This window comes from Ursus maritimus, unplaced genomic scaffold, assembly GCF_017311325.1.
Source record: "Ursus maritimus isolate PB19 unplaced genomic scaffold, ASM1731132v1 scaffold_2, whole genome shotgun sequence".
NCBI classification, from domain to species: Eukaryota; Metazoa; Chordata; class Mammalia; order Carnivora; family Ursidae; genus Ursus; species Ursus maritimus.
In genome coordinates, this window is record NW_024424452.1 from 104,288,796 (window position 1) to 104,306,551 (window position 17,756).

The 17,756-nt window shown below is 54.9% G+C and overlaps 1 protein-coding gene across 1 annotated transcript in view; it reads right to left on the reverse strand.

Moving 5' to 3' along the window:
* Window positions 1-299: 299 nt before the first annotated feature.
* The window catches only part of NUAK2 (NUAK family kinase 2), a 17,992-nt gene continuing 535 nt past the window's right edge, over window positions 300-17,756 (reverse strand). The window contains exons 2-7 of the mRNA XM_040636514.1: window positions 8,679-8,799; window positions 5,887-6,038; window positions 5,471-5,536; window positions 3,433-3,552; window positions 2,733-2,865; window positions 300-2,071 (exon numbers count right to left, since the gene is read on the reverse strand). Of these exons, the coding sequence (XP_040492448.1) occupies window positions 1,008-2,071; window positions 2,733-2,865; window positions 3,433-3,552; window positions 5,471-5,536; window positions 5,887-6,038; window positions 8,679-8,799 (1,656 nt within the window). The 3' untranslated portion in view covers window positions 300-1,007. The remainder of the gene's footprint in view (window positions 2,072-2,732; window positions 2,866-3,432; window positions 3,553-5,470; window positions 5,537-5,886; window positions 6,039-8,678; window positions 8,800-17,756) is intronic.

The following is a 17,756-nucleotide window of genomic DNA, read 5'->3' on the forward strand; positions in this document are numbered from 1 at the left end:
ACAGTGCAGTTGATACCCGCCCTCCTGACAGTGGGTTGATACCCGCCCTTCCATGATCAGTAGGGAATCACTGCAAAAAGATCTCCCTGTTCACAAAACTTAGACGTCATAGTGGATTGTCCCAGAACATGGTACTCCCATTATTGAAAGCAGCTAGATTCACTTTGTAAAAAGACAGAAAGCTGAACACATAAAAATAAATAAGGGCATTCCAGGGTCCTGGAAGCCCACGGCAATGGGTACATCCATTCTCAGTAGCAGGAGCAGCTTGGAGGCCAGAGAAGTTTAGAGTCTTCGAGGTCCAAGGTGGGGTCCAGGGGAATCCGGGCCCCGTGAGATGAAGTCCGATAGCAGCAGCCTGAGCCTCTTCAAGTCTTTCAGATCCCTAGCAGCGACTCCGGGGGGCCTGGGCCGGGTTTGAGGGACAGGAAAGGGGAGAGAACCTTTGAGGAGACAGAGGTGTTCTCTTACTGCTGAGATAAATAAGGAAGGGTACCCCCTAGGAGACCATTCCCAGGACACCCCGGGCACATGAGGGCGTGCCACATTCCAGTTCTAGCAGCAGGTGGGGATGGGACCCATAGGGCAAGGGTTTCCATCCCCCACCTTGGCAGGAAGTCACCATGCACAAAACTTGTCAGTGCAAGGAGACAGGCTCTGAGCGCGTGCTCTTTCCTGACGTCTGTGGCTCTACCCTACCATGTGAACAGGAAGGGGGCCACCTGGGCTGACCCCAGGTCTTCCCCTTCTCTCTCTCTCTCTCTACTAGCTTCTCCTCTACTGTCTTCTCAGGTCCACAGGGCTGAAGACCTGAGCCCTCCGTGTGCTTTACTTGCCCACTCCCCATCCAGCCCTTTCCGGGACTCAACTGCAAACCAGCTCAGCCTTTCTGGCTGGGGGGGGGGCTAGTCTTGGGAGGTGGGGGACGTGGCAGTCTCCCCTCGGGGTGCAGCCAGCTGCATTGTAGAACTTGCCCAGGGTGGGGCAGTCCCCACCCCCCCACCCCCTCAGCTGAGCTTTGAGCAGACCCCCAGTGCCTGTCGGTAGGCCTCTGTCACCTCCTGGCAGTCTGTCAGGGAAAAGCAGCTATCCCCCAGAGGGTCCTGCCGCCAGCGCCTCAGGCCCCTGCTCCCAGGGCCATCTGCGGGGGGCTCCTCAAGCCCCATGAGGTTGTCCACAGACACACAGCCCCGCAGCAGGGGCTCGGGGAGCCGCTCAGGCAAGTCCAGCTGGTCGAATGACTCAGAGGACAGGATGCTGTCCTCACTCATAGCCCCTGAGGGGCGGCTGGCCCGGACCAGGGGGTGAGGGGAGGCCAGTTCATCCAAGGAGCCGAAGGTGGTGGGGGCTGGGCGCTCCAGGGCCGTGCAGGAGAACTTGCCGTTGTGTTTGAGGATGCCTTTGCGATGCAGGGGCAGCCCTGGGGTTTGGGGGGGCTTCTGCTCCTCGGAGTCTCCGCTCACGAACACGTCCCCTGCATCCAGGAGCTCCCCAGACTCACTGGGTTCAGGAGAGGAGTAGTAGCCAGATTCCCGCTGCCGAGACTTCTTGAGGATGCCCTTCTTGGGGAGCAGGGGGGCAGCCTGTCCTGGGTCCGCAGGGCCTGGGCTGGGCTCAGGGTCTTCCCTGGCCCCTTCCAATGAGGGCGGTGCCTTCTTCTTGAGAATGCCCTTGGGTAGCTTGAGGTTGCCCCTGGCAGGGCGAAGGGAGGGGTCGTCCACCGGGTCGCCCTGGAGTGACTGGGCCATGTCGTTCTCTTTGCGGGACTTCTTCAGCGAATGCTGGCGCTCCAGGCCTGGGGCGACGCTCCCGCCTCCGGGCGTGTGCTGCTTGAAGAAGCTGCAGACCTTGGCCCCGTTCCCCAGGAGAGGGCGGGAGGACCGCCGGAGCCAGTCGGCCATGGAGGCGCGGCCAGAGTCGCTGCCAGGGTGCCCTCCATCGTGCAGAGCCTCCCGCTCCCCCACACGGGTGGCATAGCCCCAGTTGACCCACCAGTGACTGGCCACATCCTCGAGGGTGGCTCGGCGGGTGGGGTTCACCATTAATAGCCACCGGATCAGGCCACAGGCATCTGGAAGACAGAAGACGGCGGCGGGGGGGGCGGGGGGCTTCAGATTGGCAGCCGCGAGAATGGGCACCCTGCAGCCCCTGTCACCAATTCACCCCAATGTGCGCTAGGACCGCACAGCCCCGTGTCAGATGCGACCAGTCCCGCCTGGGCTCCGCACATGCCACAGCCTGGCCGGCTCCCCACAGCCTCCAGCTTTCTGGGATCCACCGCCCATTTCTTCTTCCAGCCCTCGGCCCCTCAGGACCGGGATCCCTTCTTTAGCCTCGCTCTACGTTAGTGTTTCTCCCTGGAAATGAGGGGAGGGGCTGTGCTCCAGAGTAAACCAAGGTTCTCACACCCTCCTTCCTGCCTTCTCCACAGGATGTGGAAAGGCAAGGAGACTTCTCAGCATGAGCCCTAGAACAGTCGGGAACGAGGTGACTGCAGCAAAGAGGACCCCAGTTACACTATCAGAAGCACTTCCCAAGTATGAAGCAGCACGCCCATAGCGGAGAGAAGGGACGCCCCTTCCCTCTCAGACTCACAGACCCTGGAGGCAGAGACGGAGGACAGCAGGTAGGGGGTGGGCCTCTTCACCTCCCTGCCCTTGGCTGGTTCCCGCCTCAGGAATGAGGGAAGGACACATGGGGCCTGGAGGACAACACCGGCATCTCTCACTCACCGGAGGGTTTAGGCGGCTCCCGGTAGGAGCCGTGGCTGATCTGTCTCACCAGCGTCTTGTGGTCCTGCCCGTCAAAGGGCATGGTGCCGTGCACCAGGATGTATAGAAGGACACCCAGGGACCAGCTGTCCACCTAGGGAGGGGGAGAGAAAGAGAGAGAGGGTTAGCGAGGATGCCTGAATGTCACAGGCTGGAGGGCGTCCCATCACACCAGAGAAGAAAGCGGTACACGCTGGAGAACTCAGGGGGCTGGGGCATCTGAGGACCACCTCCCTCTATGACCCAGGAGCAAACAGGGTGCCGCTGAAGAGGGACTGAAGTTCAAGAGGAAAGGTGTTGTCTGTTGTCTGCCTGTAGGAGGGGCGGCCACCAACAGGAGCAGTGGTGAGGTCATCCTCTCTGGGCAGGCTGGGGTGGTGGTGAGAGAGCCCACCTCTCCAGGGAAAATGGCCGGGTGCCAGGAAAGAGAACGGGAACTAGGAAGGTGAGGGGGCACAAAACCAGACTGGGGGGTCAGCAGACTTAGGTTCTCGGCCCAGCTTTGCCGCTCCTGCTAGGACCTGGCAAGTCCTTACTTTTGTGTGACGGGTGGGGGCGGCATTTTGTGCTCTGAAGAGGGGAAGAACTGGAAAACCAGCCCACCTCGCTCAGAAAATCTAGAGTGGCGGAGGCAGGCTGCGGGTGGAGAGCAGACACTCACCTCCGGGCCCGTGTAGGGCTTCCCGTTGACGATCTCGGGCGAGGCGTACAGGGGGCTCCCGCAGAACGTCTGCAGGAACTTGCCCTGGTGGTAGAGGTTGGAGAGCCCGAAGTCCGCGATCTGCAGGAGCGGGTCAAACACAGGCAGGGGTCATGCCAAGGCCTGGATTGTTCTGCAGCTCTCAGCCCGCCCCTCTCCAGATCCCACGGAAACCCAGGCCCTCACAGGAGGAAAGGGTGCCAGTACCCCTGCCCCACGTGGCACGGATAACACCGCTCAGGCCCTGCAAGAGCGCGCCTCAAGGAGGTTGTGTCAGCGAGGAATGCCTAGGTGTGTGGAGGCTCCAGGGTGCTCCCTGTTCCCCAGGTCCCTTTGCTCATACTGGACCCCCTCCAGGGATGCACTCTCCTGCCTATAAACATCTTCCTGATCCGGCAAGCCCCACTCCCCTGAGACCTCCTTTTCCCACAAAGCCCCACAATTTCCAATGGCTGGCGGTAGTCCCTGCTCTTCAGTCTCCCTCCTCATATTACTGTGTCGGCATGTACCCCTGCTCACCTCCTTCTGTCCCCACCCCTCCTGCAGCTCTTAGCAAAGGTGTAACCCATGGATGGGACTCAACCAACATTTAGTGACTGCAGGAAGAGTCTACCGGATGTAGGCTGAGAATCGACTTCTCATGCCAACACCATGGCCCTCAGAAGCCAGCCAGCCCCATTAGTGATTACCGGGCAAGGGTTGGCCAGCCCTTCCTAGCAAAGGGTTCATCTCAGTGGCAGGAACCTGGGGTCACCCCAGTATAGCTAAGAAGCAATGGTGAAATCAGAACAAAGATCAGGGCTGTGGTTAGAGCCCAGAAGAAGGAATCTTCTTTCAGGACTCCCTGAGCCATCTGATACCGAGGGCTTGAGAGGTCCCAAGCCCATCTTCTCACTCCCCAGAGAGACCCTTTCCCCCAACTATCCTCAGATAGAAGCAGAGGCCAATGCCCTGCTGCTCCCTGCCTCTTCACCCCCAGCAGAGCGTCATGTGTGCCCAGGGTGGGGAGGGCTGTTTTTCAAACTCTGGCTCCTTCATTTATGGTTTTATTGGCCTCTTATCAAGCAGTTACCATTTGAAGCCCATAAAGAGGCAAATGATTGGTTAGACGGGAAAGTTCGTGCCTGTCTGGTTATGCGAGCTTCCTGGCTCTGGCTCCCCTCCCCCTGCTTAGCATCAAAGAAAGCCCCACCTGCTCCGGGAATTGGCCGGGTAAGGGGAATAAACTCAGTGCCTGGGTACTTCAGGGCATGGGTTCAAGGGCCACTGAAGGGAAGGGACTGTGTGTTGGGCTCAGGAAGATTCTGAGGAGTGTCCTAGTGCAGGGTCCAAGCCCTGCAGGCACCTGCAGGGGCCAGCCCTTTTCATTTCCCCCTTCCAGCCCTGAGTTTATGCGACCAGCACCTCTCAGATCTCAGCTTAACGACTTAGGTGTGGGAATTCAGAGCTGCAGGAGGGAGAAAGCTGGTGCTGGGGTGCTTGGTCTCTGGAGGAAAGTGCCAAAGGGCTACTGAATGGCAGCAGATTAGTGTGTGTGTGTGTGTGTGTGTGTGTGTGTGTGTGTGTGCACGCGCACGTGCCTGTGTGTACGTGCACACATGCGTGCGTGCAGGCAGGTAGGGAGAACTCAGGCCATGGCTCTCTCTCCCTGCCAGTCCCAAGCTTGCATGCAAAAGCTAATCCTAGATCTAGGCTCCTATCAGCCTGTTACGTCAAGAGCACTGGCTGGGGAATCAGCAGACCTTGGTTCTAGCCCAGATGTAACCACTCCCTTGCCATGGGACCTTGAGTAAGTCACTCCTTATCTTGAAGCCTCAGGTCTTCATCCATAAAACGAGGTACTGGAATGGATGATGTTTGAGTTCCCTACTGGTACCAACATCTAAATCTGAGCTTCTAGAATCCCCTAAGCACTTAGAGATAGACGCCTGGCGAGGAAAGAGGGCAGAAAGGCTGGGGTGAGGTAGGGAGCTGAGGGAAGCACAGAAGTGGGGCTCACCTTAATATTTCCATTGGCATCTAAGAGGATGTTCTCCAGCTTGAGATCCCGGTGGACAACCCCATTCTGAAAGGGAGGGAGGAAAGGGGGTCAGGGGGAGGTCCCCAAGAAGGACAGGAGGACACGAAGGCCTAGTCTGGAAAGTGAGGTAAACACAAAGGGGGCCAAGTTGGGGGAGCATGGGTAGGCTGGGGATTTTGTGGGAACGCAGTACGACGGGTCACAGACCCTTTCACCCCTAGGAGCCACAGCCAGAGATGCCAACGTCCCCAGGCCCCAGAGTCCAGATTGAGTTTTGCCTCTGCTTCTGTCTCCCTGCGGGATCCTAGACAGGTCATGGACTCTGTCTGGCGTAAACCAGTCCCAGAGCCCCAAGGACCGCCTGTCAGAGTGGGGCCGGGCAGGGGGGCTCTCACCTGGTGGCAGTAGTGCACAGCGGAGACTATCTGTCGGAAGAAGTGGCGGGCATCCTGCTCGCTGAGCCGCTGCCGCTCGCTGATATAGTCGTACAGGTCACCCCGGCTGGCATACTCCATGACGATGACAATCTTGCTGCTGTTCTCAAACACTGGGGCACAGCAAGGTGGGGATGTCAGGCCCTTCAGAGCGCACTGCTCCCCACGGGGGGTCACACACTCCTCCCCGGACCCAAACCAGACAGGACCTTTCTGCAGGGATATCTGCCGACGGGATGGGACAGGGCCAAGTAAGGGCAGGAACAGGGCTTCGGAAGCTCCCGACATCTTCCAGGAGCCGTGAGGTGAGGCTGAGGGAACTGGCTTATCTTCCCTCTCTTTGCAAGTTCAGGGTTTTGAGTATTCTTTCTATCTATCTATCTATCTATCTATCTACCTACCTAAGTGAGAGAGAGAGAGAGCAGGGGGAGGAGCAGAGGGAGAGGGACAAGCAGACTCCGTGCTGAGCACGGAGCCTGACACAGGACTCGATCCCACGCCCCTGAGATCATGACCTGAACTGAAATCAAGAGCCTGACGTTTAACTGACTGAGCTGCCCAGGCACCCCAGGTTTTGAGGGTTCTTAAAACCAGCCTGCAAATTCCCAGGAAGACAGGAACATCAATGGATGAGAATGACAAGTCATGTCCTCTGGTTCAGAATCTGGTACTTTGTGCCTTGGGATGGTGGGCACACCTTGTCCAGATACATCAGCAAGAATTCAGGTTTGGGGTTTGAATCCTGGCCCCGTCCCTTACTAATGGGGTGAGCTTGGCAAGTTATTCAACCAGTGTGCCTCCGTTTCCTCATCTGAAGAGTGGGATATAATAGTAACCTCCCAGAGCTGGGGAAGATGTCGGGAGAAGTCAGCGATAGCTCGGGGGCTGGCGGAGCAAGCTGGCATGGGGTCCGTCAGTACATGGTGCCGACTATTCCATTTATGATCAGCATCCTCGTGCATACACTTGAAAAATAATGCCCGTCATGATGTTTGCCTTAAGCATCTGAAGAGGGATAAAGGTACATGAACGTGGTTTGTAAACCACAGAGCACCGTGGAAAGCTGAGACAGAGTTCTAGCACCCTCAGCACCTTTGACCTCCTGGCAATGAGCCCATCCCAGCTCATGGGCCACTCAGGCTTTGTCCTGGCTCGAGCTGCCTGGAAAGGTAGGGGAGGACTGGTTCATCAAACTGGCTGGGTGTGCGTCCGAGCTTGTACGTCCGTGACATTGCATCTCTGTGTCAAACGAGTCCTAGGAGTCTGGCTTGCTGAGCCAGCCCCAGAGCTACTGCTGTCTAGCCTGGGAGAAGGTGCGGAGAGAGGAGGCTTCTCCCCGGGGAATCCCACATGCCAGGCGGTTGGATACATGGCCAGGAGGACTGTGCTCTTTTCCTCTCCCACATGGGCAAGTGGTCCTGATGCATGGTGGTCCCATCTCCTGGGGGGTTCCCCGGTGAGACCCTACTCCTGTGGTCCTCCAGATGTCTGCAGGGGTGCAGGCAACCTTTGTGCCATGAAACTGGAGGTCAAGAGCCAGCCAGGGTACATTCTGAAGAGCTGCTAGGTTCCTAAAACTGGAGCCCGCCCACCCCAGTCCTTCTCTCCTGAAGACTGTGGCAGGCTGGAGATGGACGGGGAGGGGGTGCCGCCTGTCACACAGCAACTGTGACACCCCTACCTCAGTTGTGGAATCTGAGGGGCAGGAGAATCAAGACTCAGTTCCCAGATGTAGCTTGAGGTAGGGCTGTGGGGGAGAATTCACTCTCTCTCTCTGCCCAATCACCAAGCTCAGACTGGCTTAACCAATACTCTGTCATCTACCCACTTTTCCCTGGGGGAAATACAGAAAGCTACAATTAGCCTTCTCAGCCACTTGCCTGGGCTCCTTGGGGAGCTCAGGCCACGGGGCCGTGTCAGTGGCTCTGCTCTTAGTCTTCCCATGGACAGAACCCAAGAAAGACTTCGCTCTTACTCCCCTACCAGGAGTATTCAGACAGAGGGCAAAGCCACAGGCCTCCTTCCCTCCCTCCTGCTGCTGCTGCTACTCCTGGTTTCCCATCTAATTGTTATTATGTAAAGGCTGGAAGCAGACAGGCATGTGTGGGAGCACGCTCCCCCTCTTTCCCTCGTCACCCTCTCTTGCTCACTTTGTTGTCTGGGTCACAGGGAACAGGGCAGATGGCGTGGAAAGCCAACACTGATGTCAGAGCAAGAGGAGCCTAAGAAAGATGAGGAAAGGTGGGAGCCAGCCCCATGGAGGGAATGATTCAGAGTCTGGATCAGACTGTAGGAGGCCTGGCTCTTGGGACGGGTGAAGAATGACCTCCACGCCCCTGAGACAGGTACAGGTCTATGTGTGTCCCAGCCTCCCCCAGAATGCTAAGGATCTCACTGGGTTGGGGAGGTAGTGTTCCATTATGGAAAACCTAACAATAACAATAAAAAAGCCTACAGTCTGTTGAGTTCCTCCCATGAGCTGAATACTCAGTGACATTTCATTTGAACTTTGCAACTACCCGGGGATATAGGTGGGATTGTTCCGTTTTACAAACGAGGAACTGAGGCCTACCCAGGGCCTAATTAAATTAGTTGCCCAAAGTCTTACAGCTGGGTTTCAAATCCACCCTTTGTCCAACTCCACAGCCTGTGTCTTTTTCACTTTTCGGTGTTGTCCGTTCTGACTGCTCACACACACACACACACACACACACACACACACATGCACAGCTTCAAATGCCCTGCCTCCGTACCTTCGTGGATGGCAATGATGTGCGGATGGTTGAGTGACGACATGATCTCAATCTCTCGTCGAATGTGCATCAGGTCTTGCTCGTCTTTGATTTTGTCTTTCCGGATTGACTTGATGGCCACCTAGGAACAGAGAATGCAGGAGACTGAGGGGAAAGCTCTGGCAGGTACAGGCATTCCTAAGGATACTCTGGGAGCTCTGAGCCTGGCCGCCTGCAGCTGCTGTGAGTTCCACAGCGTGCACCAGAGAAGCCATGTCATCCAGCCCCCGGGTCGGTGACCGAGAGGCTGGAGAGCTCCTTCTCTGGGTTTGGCACAGGCCACACCGCAGGAAGTAGGGGCCAGTGACCTTATTCAGATGAACAAGGAAGGTACAACCTGCATTTGGAAGGCCAGTGCTTTATGACTTACAAAGCAAACTTACCGTACGACACCATGAGGACAAGGGTTGGCCTGGTTTTGCTCGGCACCGGATGCCTGACGCCACACACAGTGCCGGGCACACAGGAGGCGCTGAATGAGCCTCTGTCGCATTATTACTACTGCATCGGCCCTCCCAGCCACCCTGAGAGTCAGGCACAGAAAGTTTCATCGTCCTCACGGATAGGTGAGAAAACTGGCACCGGAGAGGTTAAATGACCTGCTTCAAGGTCGTACAGCGACTAACTGGCACAAACAGAAATGAACTTTGAAAACATTACGCTAAGTGAAAGAAGCCAGACATACAAGTACAGATGGACGGTTCTCCTTTTTTTCCCTGAAGATTTTATTTATTTATTTGAGAGAGAGAGAGCGTGCACGCGAGAGAGAGAGAGAGAGAGAGAGAGAGAGAGAGAAAGAGAGAGAGAGAGCATGAGAGGGAGGGAGAGGGAGCACAACCAGGGGGAGGGGCAGAGGGAGAAGCAGACTTCCCGCTGAGCAGGGAGCCCCTGGGATCATGACGTGAGCCAGGCAGAAGCTTCACTGACTGAGCCCCCCAGGGGCGCCTGTCCCATTGGCCGTATAGGAGGTAACCAGAATAGGCAAATGCATGGGACAGAAAGTAGAACAGTGATTCCCAGGGTGGGGGGTCGTGGAGGGGGGGGGGGGGCTACTGTTTCACGGGTACAGAGCTTCTGTGTGGGGTGATGAAAAGATCTTGGAAATGGGTAGTGCAGCTGTTTGCATGACATTGTGAATGTACGTAAGAGGTCACCGAATTGTAGCTTTAAAATGGTTAAAATGGTAAATTATATGTTATATATATTTTTAACCACAAACAAATGATGAAAAAACCCACACCAGTCCCTTCGGTCTAGGTAAGGAATGTCCCTCTCCAAGCAACAAACAAACAACCAGACAGGGAAGTGCGAGTCCCCTGGGCTTTGCTGTCTCCTCTGCAAAGGTGAAAATACCATATAAGGATCTAGCCCGGGGAGGGGGGGCTGGTAAGCGCAGGGAGTTCAGGAAGGGTGGGGTGAGGCAACGGGAAATGAGAGACTTGCCAAGATGCCAGGCCAGTAAGCAGAAAACTTGAGGAGCCTCTGCTTTCTCTGCCTCGACCCCCTGAGCAACCATGGGGGCAGAAAGAGGAGAGTGACAAGGGCCCTTCATGTGCAGAAGACGTGGCCTGGGGGAGAGTCCGGGGACCTGGGTCATCTTCTCCTGTCCCCAGGAGCCAGACCCACCTGCTCTCAGAGCCTCGGTTGCCTTTTCTGTGCAACAACAGGCTGAGGGAAGCCGTGTGGGGTGCTTTCCCGTCTGATGCCGGGACCAGCCCTACAAGTGCAGGGGGTGGGAGGTCCCTGAGGTGCTGGGCGGGGGCCGGGTGGGGTGCCACAGGGCCGATCAGCTCCTGACCAGTCCTGTCCAAGGACAGGAATGATAAATTCAAGACTTCCTCTTCAGGGGAGGAGGACCAGTTGGGACAAAATCTGAAGGCCCAGACTGAGGGAAACTGCTCCGCATTCAACGTCCCAGGAGCGTTTGCCTCCCCTCAAGGTTCAAAAGGAGATGAAAAAAAAAAAAAAGTAAGCACAGCTCCAGGGGAGGGGCCTCTAATCCACCCTTTCACAGGGCTCTGGAGGCAGACAATGGCTTCCGGCTGGCGGGGACAGCGGCCATGCAGGCCCGCGCTCCCCATCGGACAAGAATGCGGAACAGCCTTAATCCCATAAGGGGAGCTGCGCACAATGGCCGGGCTCGGTCACCCCGGCAACGGGCCAGGGATGGCGTGCCCTCCACCCCGCTCCTCCCCCGGAGCTGCATCCTTGAAAGAGGGAGCAGGGCAGAGAGGACAATGGCCACAGGAGGGACCTGTCACCATGGAGCCTCCTCCCAAGATGCTGGAGAGGCCCCCGCTGCAGCTGCAGGGGCCGGGGCGGGCCGGGGCTGCCCCTCAGGGCCTTTCTTCAGGGACCCAAACCACCCTGATGAGCTAAGCAGAAAAATCCTGGCTTAGAATTGGAGGGGGGGGGATGGGATCCCCCAATGAGGGAGACTCAACTTGCAGCATCAACCTCTCTCCAGACCCCTTTCTCTCCCAGAGGGGGAGCTTTCATGGATTCGTTCTTTTCTAAAATTCTTTGTTTTTAAAAATCAGACAATAGATAAAGTCCTATGAGCTCTTCAGATAAAGGGCCATAAACATTGTATGAATAGGTATTTTAAAAATCATACATAAATCACATATCTAGATAATGACACAGAAATAGTCAAGAGCTTAAGATGCACATAAGAGCAAAAACCTGGTGTATTGCCGCTGTGTCCACGCAGACCTGTACGGCAAGGAGACGAGTCATCACAGGCTTGGGGAGGGGGGGTCTCACAAAGACAAGGCCCAAAAGAGATGAGGTTCCAAAAAAGAGGGTCTGAGCGGAGCTAGGAGTCCCTGGGTCAGTAGAGAGTATAGATGTTGAACCCGGGGTCCATTTCTTTCAACTCTGGAAGCCTATGATTCCAGTCAGGATTGTTAATCCTCCGTGAATGGTTCCATCTTCCTGCTAGCTCACGTTCTGGCCTCAGGGGGCTAGGTCAAGGGCCCTCGCCCGCCCCGACATCCTCCCCACCTCAGGTTATCCACACTAGGTCCCAGGAAACCACAGCTGGCTGGCACTTCCTATGAAGGAAACAAGTTATGTCATCAGGCCTCCACTAGTCTCCAAGCAGACATACAAGAACGATGTCTCACTGCCCTGGGGGGGCTGGGCCCCTGCTCCCCCACCTATTCCTGCCCCACAGGACAGGCCCCTCGCCATCTGCCGGCTAGTCTGTCATAGTAAAGGAGATACAGAAACAGCTCGGGCCCAGAAGGCACTCAGCCTACAGAAAGCATTCAACGACTGTTTGCTGGTCAGCACAAACCACAAGTAAGTAGTTATTGCTAAGTTGCTGGGCTGGCCCCTGACTGATAGGATGGACACCCAGATAAGATTTTCGGCCCTTCTTCCGAGGTATGGGTGGAGAGCCAACCTCAGTTACAGGACTAATTTGAAGGACCTTTGTTCTCATACGCTAGTTAGTGAAGCGACCATCCTCCAGAATTAAAATATACTCACTAGAGCCAAGGAGGAGAACAATTGCTGAATGGATCTCCCAGAGGTAGGAGGGCCACCTGCCTGGAGACAATCCTGGTTCATTCTGATAGAATTATTAACAGAGCCCTTTTTAGGGCGCCTGAGTGGCTCAGTTGGTTAAGTGTCCAACTCTTGATTTTGGCTCAGGTCATGATCTCCAGGTTGTGAGATCGAGCCCCGCCTCGGGCTCTGTGCTCACCAGAGATTCTGCCTGAGATTCTCTCTCCCTCTCCCTCTGCCCCTCCCCCTACTCTTGCACTCTCTCGCTCTCTTTATCTCCAAATAAATAAAATCTTTAAAAAAAATAGGAAAGCTCACCCTAATTAAAAAAAAAAATAGAACGCCTTTTACTCTCCAAAGTAAAAGCACCCGAGTTTAGGTGATATGTTATATGGCCACCCTACTCAGTGGGGCAGGACCCCCAGGCACAATAATTATGTGATAATAGAAGTGTGAATGCCAGGTCAATGGAGTGGGGGTCAAGAGTCTAGGTATCTGATTCTTATTTGTCTCTATGGAGCCATGCAACTCAAGACAAGCCACTTAAATAATCTGGTTAACTGGTGTGGCTAGTTTTAAAGTCCTCATCTGAAAAATGAAAGGGCATTTATTCTTCAAATATCCGCTGAACACCTACTGTGTGCCCGGTGCTATACTAGGTGTTGGAGATTTAGACAGAAAACGAATAGTCCCTGCACCAAGGCCCTCAGTCCAGGGGGAGGAATGGCAATGAAATCTACCGTGATGAACAGGACAGTTGCAGTCCCTGCCTGCCCAGGGGCTCCAGGACTGCTGATGAGAGTTTTCTTGGCCTGGGGGGAGCAGAGAAAACCACCTCTGGGAGAAAACTTCATCATAGGTCTTGAAGGATGAAGTGGGGTTTGCCAAGCCAAAGGGGGTAGGCTGGGGAGGGGCATATAGGCAGAGAGAAAGGTTTGTACAAAGGCCAAAAAGAAAGGAACCATTCATGAATTTGTACATCAGGACTTCTAAGCTCCCTTCCAAACTCTAGCATTTTCTGCTGAGCTTCTTCAGAAGTGGGTCACTGACTACTCTGCCAGGAAGGGACTGGCCAAGGATGGTTGGAATGGGCTTGTTCGGAGGCCCTGTGCTATGTCCGTGTAAATCTGCCTGGGCAAAAGTCCTATAGACACTGGCCCATTTTGCAAAGACAGCAGGACTAATGCCCCATCTCCTTTTGCAAATGGCAAACACTGAAATCCAGAAAGGTACACTGACTTCCAAGGTTCCCTGACGCACCAAGGCAGAACCAAGATGGAAGGATGTGGCCTGCAGAAGCTGCCATCTCAGAAGACAAAAGTTCTTTGCAGGGGCCTTGCCCTGCCTTGGGCTCCCTGCCTCCCACTCTTGGAGAAGGGAGGACTTCACCCCCTGCCTTGGGCCAGGCTATGCAGTACCACCAGGCACCCCGTTCCACTTAGAGATCTGCAAACACACCTGGGAAATGAGTGTTGGGGCTCAATTGGTTAGATGCTTCCTCCCCTGCAGGAACTCAGATCAGGAATAATCTGGATTCCGGAGAGGATGGCAGAAAGGTCTTAGAAAAAGGCGATCTAGCAGCGCTGGTTTCAGGTGCCCGGAGACAGGGTGCAAGCTGGGCATCTCCGGTCACAGCCATCTCCACGAGTTGGAGCCAAGATCCTTGACTCCTCTCTGGCCTTTCACGGAGCAGCTGCCATCTGGGAGGTGGGGCAAGGAGCTGGAGGATGACCCATTTAGATAACGGAGGAGAGGTTTGGCTGGCCCGGGCTAGCCTGGGCAGAGTGGGAATGGGTCTGGGGGTGGCTCACCATCCCACCAAGCCTGCCAGAGACCCAGGCAGGGAGCAGGAATGGGCTCCGGGAATGAGGGGAGCCTTAGCTACCTCCCCTAAACCCCGTGTTGTGCCCGCCCTCTCCTCGCCACCCTCCTGCCCGCTCCGCCAGGTTGCCGGGCAAGGCGCTTCCCTGCCCAGCCCTCTTGTGTGGTTTGGCCACAGCCCAAGGACAAGAGTCGCCTGCAGCCGGAGCCTCCCTCCCGGCTGCTGAGCAGGCAGGTGTAGTCGGGGCTGGGAGGGCAGCGTCACGCAGAAGAGGCCTTTGGCGGCTGGCCAGGCAGAGCCCTTCTCTGGAGCAGGGGCCGAAGGAGAGACTAGGACTTTGAACAAAGCAAAGAGCAAAGTGGTTTGCGTTAGGGAACCACAGCACAACCCTGTCTCTTGCTCAGGGCAGCACAGAGCCAGGATGGGGTACCCCAGGAGAGGGGTGGGCCGAGAGTCAAAGCCAACCTTGCTGGGATAATAACACGGTGTGTGTCGGCTCCTGTGCTGAGCCCTTTACCAACACGATCGTATGTCATCCTCTCAGAACCCCACGAGGTAGGAATTATTCTAAGGCCCACCCTCTGGTCCGATTCCTTCACTGAGAGGAGGAAACGGAGATGCACAGAGGTCACAGAGCTGGAAACCCATGGTCTGACTCTGAGCTACACAGCCTTCCTGACGAGGTCAGAACCAGGAATGTCATGTAGTTCACTCATCCAGAATCCCTCAACATCGTCAGCACGTGTGGGGGTGGGAGTTTGTTCCCAGTGACTCTTCCCACCCTCAGCACTGCCTGGAGCCCTGGGAAAGGCGGCTTGTGCTCACTGTTGGAATGACAAAGCACACGCAGGCAAGCCCAGGCTTAGCTCAAGACCAATTCCCCGTCCAAGACTCAGTATTGGTCACCCATGGCCTGGGGTGGTCAAGTCAGGAGCCTGCGTTTCAGACATGCCACTAACCAGCCACACGACAAGTCCCATCCTCTCTCTGGGCATCAGTTTCCCCATCTGTCAATGAAGGGATCAGACCATCTCGGTCACTTTCCAATGTTTTGATATCCCATGCAGCAGTCCAACAACTACAAGCCACAGAAGCATCCCTGTCCCAGATCACTACGCACTGGACTCCCCTTGCAGAGAAGACAGCCATGCAGATCATCCCAAAGGCTTTGGTGGATTCTACCATTCCAGGGACCCCAGCAGGTGTTTTTCTTTTGGGGGGAGGGGCAGTCAGGGGAGCTGGGAGAGTCACAGGAGGAAATGTCATTTGGACACCAGGAATGTCCTCGGAGAGGAGAAGATCCAGACCAAATATTTGTTTGTCCTTTGATGCCCTCCTGGAGTAGCCATTAGTCCTGCCCACTTGCCCCTCCCTTCGGACAGTCCCATCTGGCCCCTGATAATCTCATCTGGGCAGGCTGGGAAAGGGAAATATGCAGGAAAGGTAGAGAGAATATTGGGATGGGAGTCACCCGCCAGGCTTTCCTCTGAATCTAGCCCCCCACCAACAACCTCCGTTCATTTTGAGGGATGTCATGGGCCATTCTCATGTCCCTCTCCCTCACAGAAGATCCGGAGGCACCAGGTCAGCCTCTCTTAAGGGAGGACAGTGAAGAGGCAGGGGTGGGGGTGGGGTGAGGAAGAGGAGTCCTCTCCAGAACGGAGAAACCATTAGCCCCGCAGGCAGCTCCTCTCCAAGCAGGACAGAGACCCTGCGCAAATTTCCAGCAGAAATACAGAGTGGTCTGTGGATCAGGGTGGCCCCGTGCCTACTGACCTTAGCTCCCTGCACACAGAGAGAGGCAGAAGGCCGGGGAGTACCTTCTGAATTCTCTCTTTTCTGATGTAATAAGAGCTGGAATCCCTGCCTACAGCCACTGAGGTTTGAAAACCGAAAGCTGGTTTATCTCATTCCAGAATCAATGATCTCTCTCTCTCTCTCTCTCTTTCTCTCTCTCTCTCTCTCTTTCTCTCTCTCTCTCTCTCTTTCTCTCTCTCTCACACACACACACACACACACACACACACACACACACACAGTGATCCAGGTCGAGAGTCTGATGGGATCTCAACTTCAATCTCAGTTTCCCAGTTTCTGGGCCACCCCAGTCCCCCAACCCAGTCTGTCCTCCAACAAGAGGCACATGGTGTTTTGCAGCTAAGCCCCTGACAAAGCCTGAGCCCAGGGGTCTCAAGCCTAGAGCCTCACTGGGCCCTCACACTTTAGAGAAAGAAAAAGAAAGGAAAGCCAGGAAGTACATGATTGCCCAATAGCTGTAACCTGGCAGCAGGCAACCGGGGACTGTGCCAGGCCTTAGCAGGAAAAACATACTCGCCCCTATTGATGAGGCCATAATCCACACCCTTTCTCCAGCATCCACTCTCCTTCACCAATGAAATGACTTCTTGAATTTCAAACCAGTTACTGACTGAAAGCAAACAATCTGGGGAGGCGACGGCTCCCGCAGTCCATAGGGTAAACCATGGATACGCACAAATACACTGGTCTCATAACCAGCACCTGATGGAATTTTACAAAACAGTCCCTAGACCACCTGCCCTAAAAAGCTTGATAGAATACAGTTTATCGGGAGGCGCCTGGGTGGCACAGTCAGTGAAGCGTCTGCCTTTGGCTCAGGTCACGATCCCAGGGCCCTGGGATCGAGACCCGCATCAGGCTCCCTGCTTCTCCTTCTCCCTCTCCGCCTGCTTGTGCTCTCCCACTCTCTGTCAAATAAATAAATACAATTTTTAAAAAATGCAGGCTATCTGGCCCCATCCTAGACCTTTGGAATAAAATCCTCTGGATATGGAACGAGAGAATAAGTATTTCAAAAGAAGCCCCCCAGGTGATTCCTATGCACATGAAACACATGTTTGTTAACTGACTTTTGGCAAACTTGCTACCCTTCCAGGATTTGCCTTTCCAGATATAAATATCGGTTCTCACTGCAGCTTCTGTGTATCAGGATCAATTTAAATTCACATTTGTAGCTCATTCAATCCTCACAGCAGCTTGGGAGGGAGGCTGTGGGTTTCCTTGTTTTGTTTTGTTTTCAGTTTTGCAGAAGGGGAAACTGAGTATAGAGATAAAATAAATTGCTCAAGGTCTCACAGATTATCACTACTATCACTACTACTACCTACATCCCCCTCCCCACATTAACTGGACATTTTTCTGAAAAGGCCCAAACCCAAAGGTATCTTGGGACACAGTAGACATTGCACCAGAGCCTGGTTTCACATTCCCCAGAATAAAAAATCCATCCTAATGAAACTTGGAGTCAGTTTTAGAACTGGGAAGGACCTAAGCCCATCTCCACCCCACCCCAGTGCAGACCCCCAGAGTAGGCTGGGCTGCCAGATTGTAAGAACCGAGTTGAGGAACTGGACCTCACATATTCATCCAAGCACACACTCATTCACTAAACTCATACTAAGATCAGGCACCTTCTAGCTCCTCTTTGTGTTACACTCTTTTGGATACTATGCTCCAAGCAAAACTCAACGTTTAAGGCTCATCTTCTGTAGGCAAGGGAGTCTTCTCATCTCAAGAGAGGACACTATGCATCTTCTATGCACCCTGGACCAGCCATCGGCTTCACTAACCGGGCCGTCATCATATGCGGGCTAGTGTTGGGGTTCTCAGGTCCAATGCACGCCTCACCCCCGGTTGGCACCACACACACACACACACACACACAC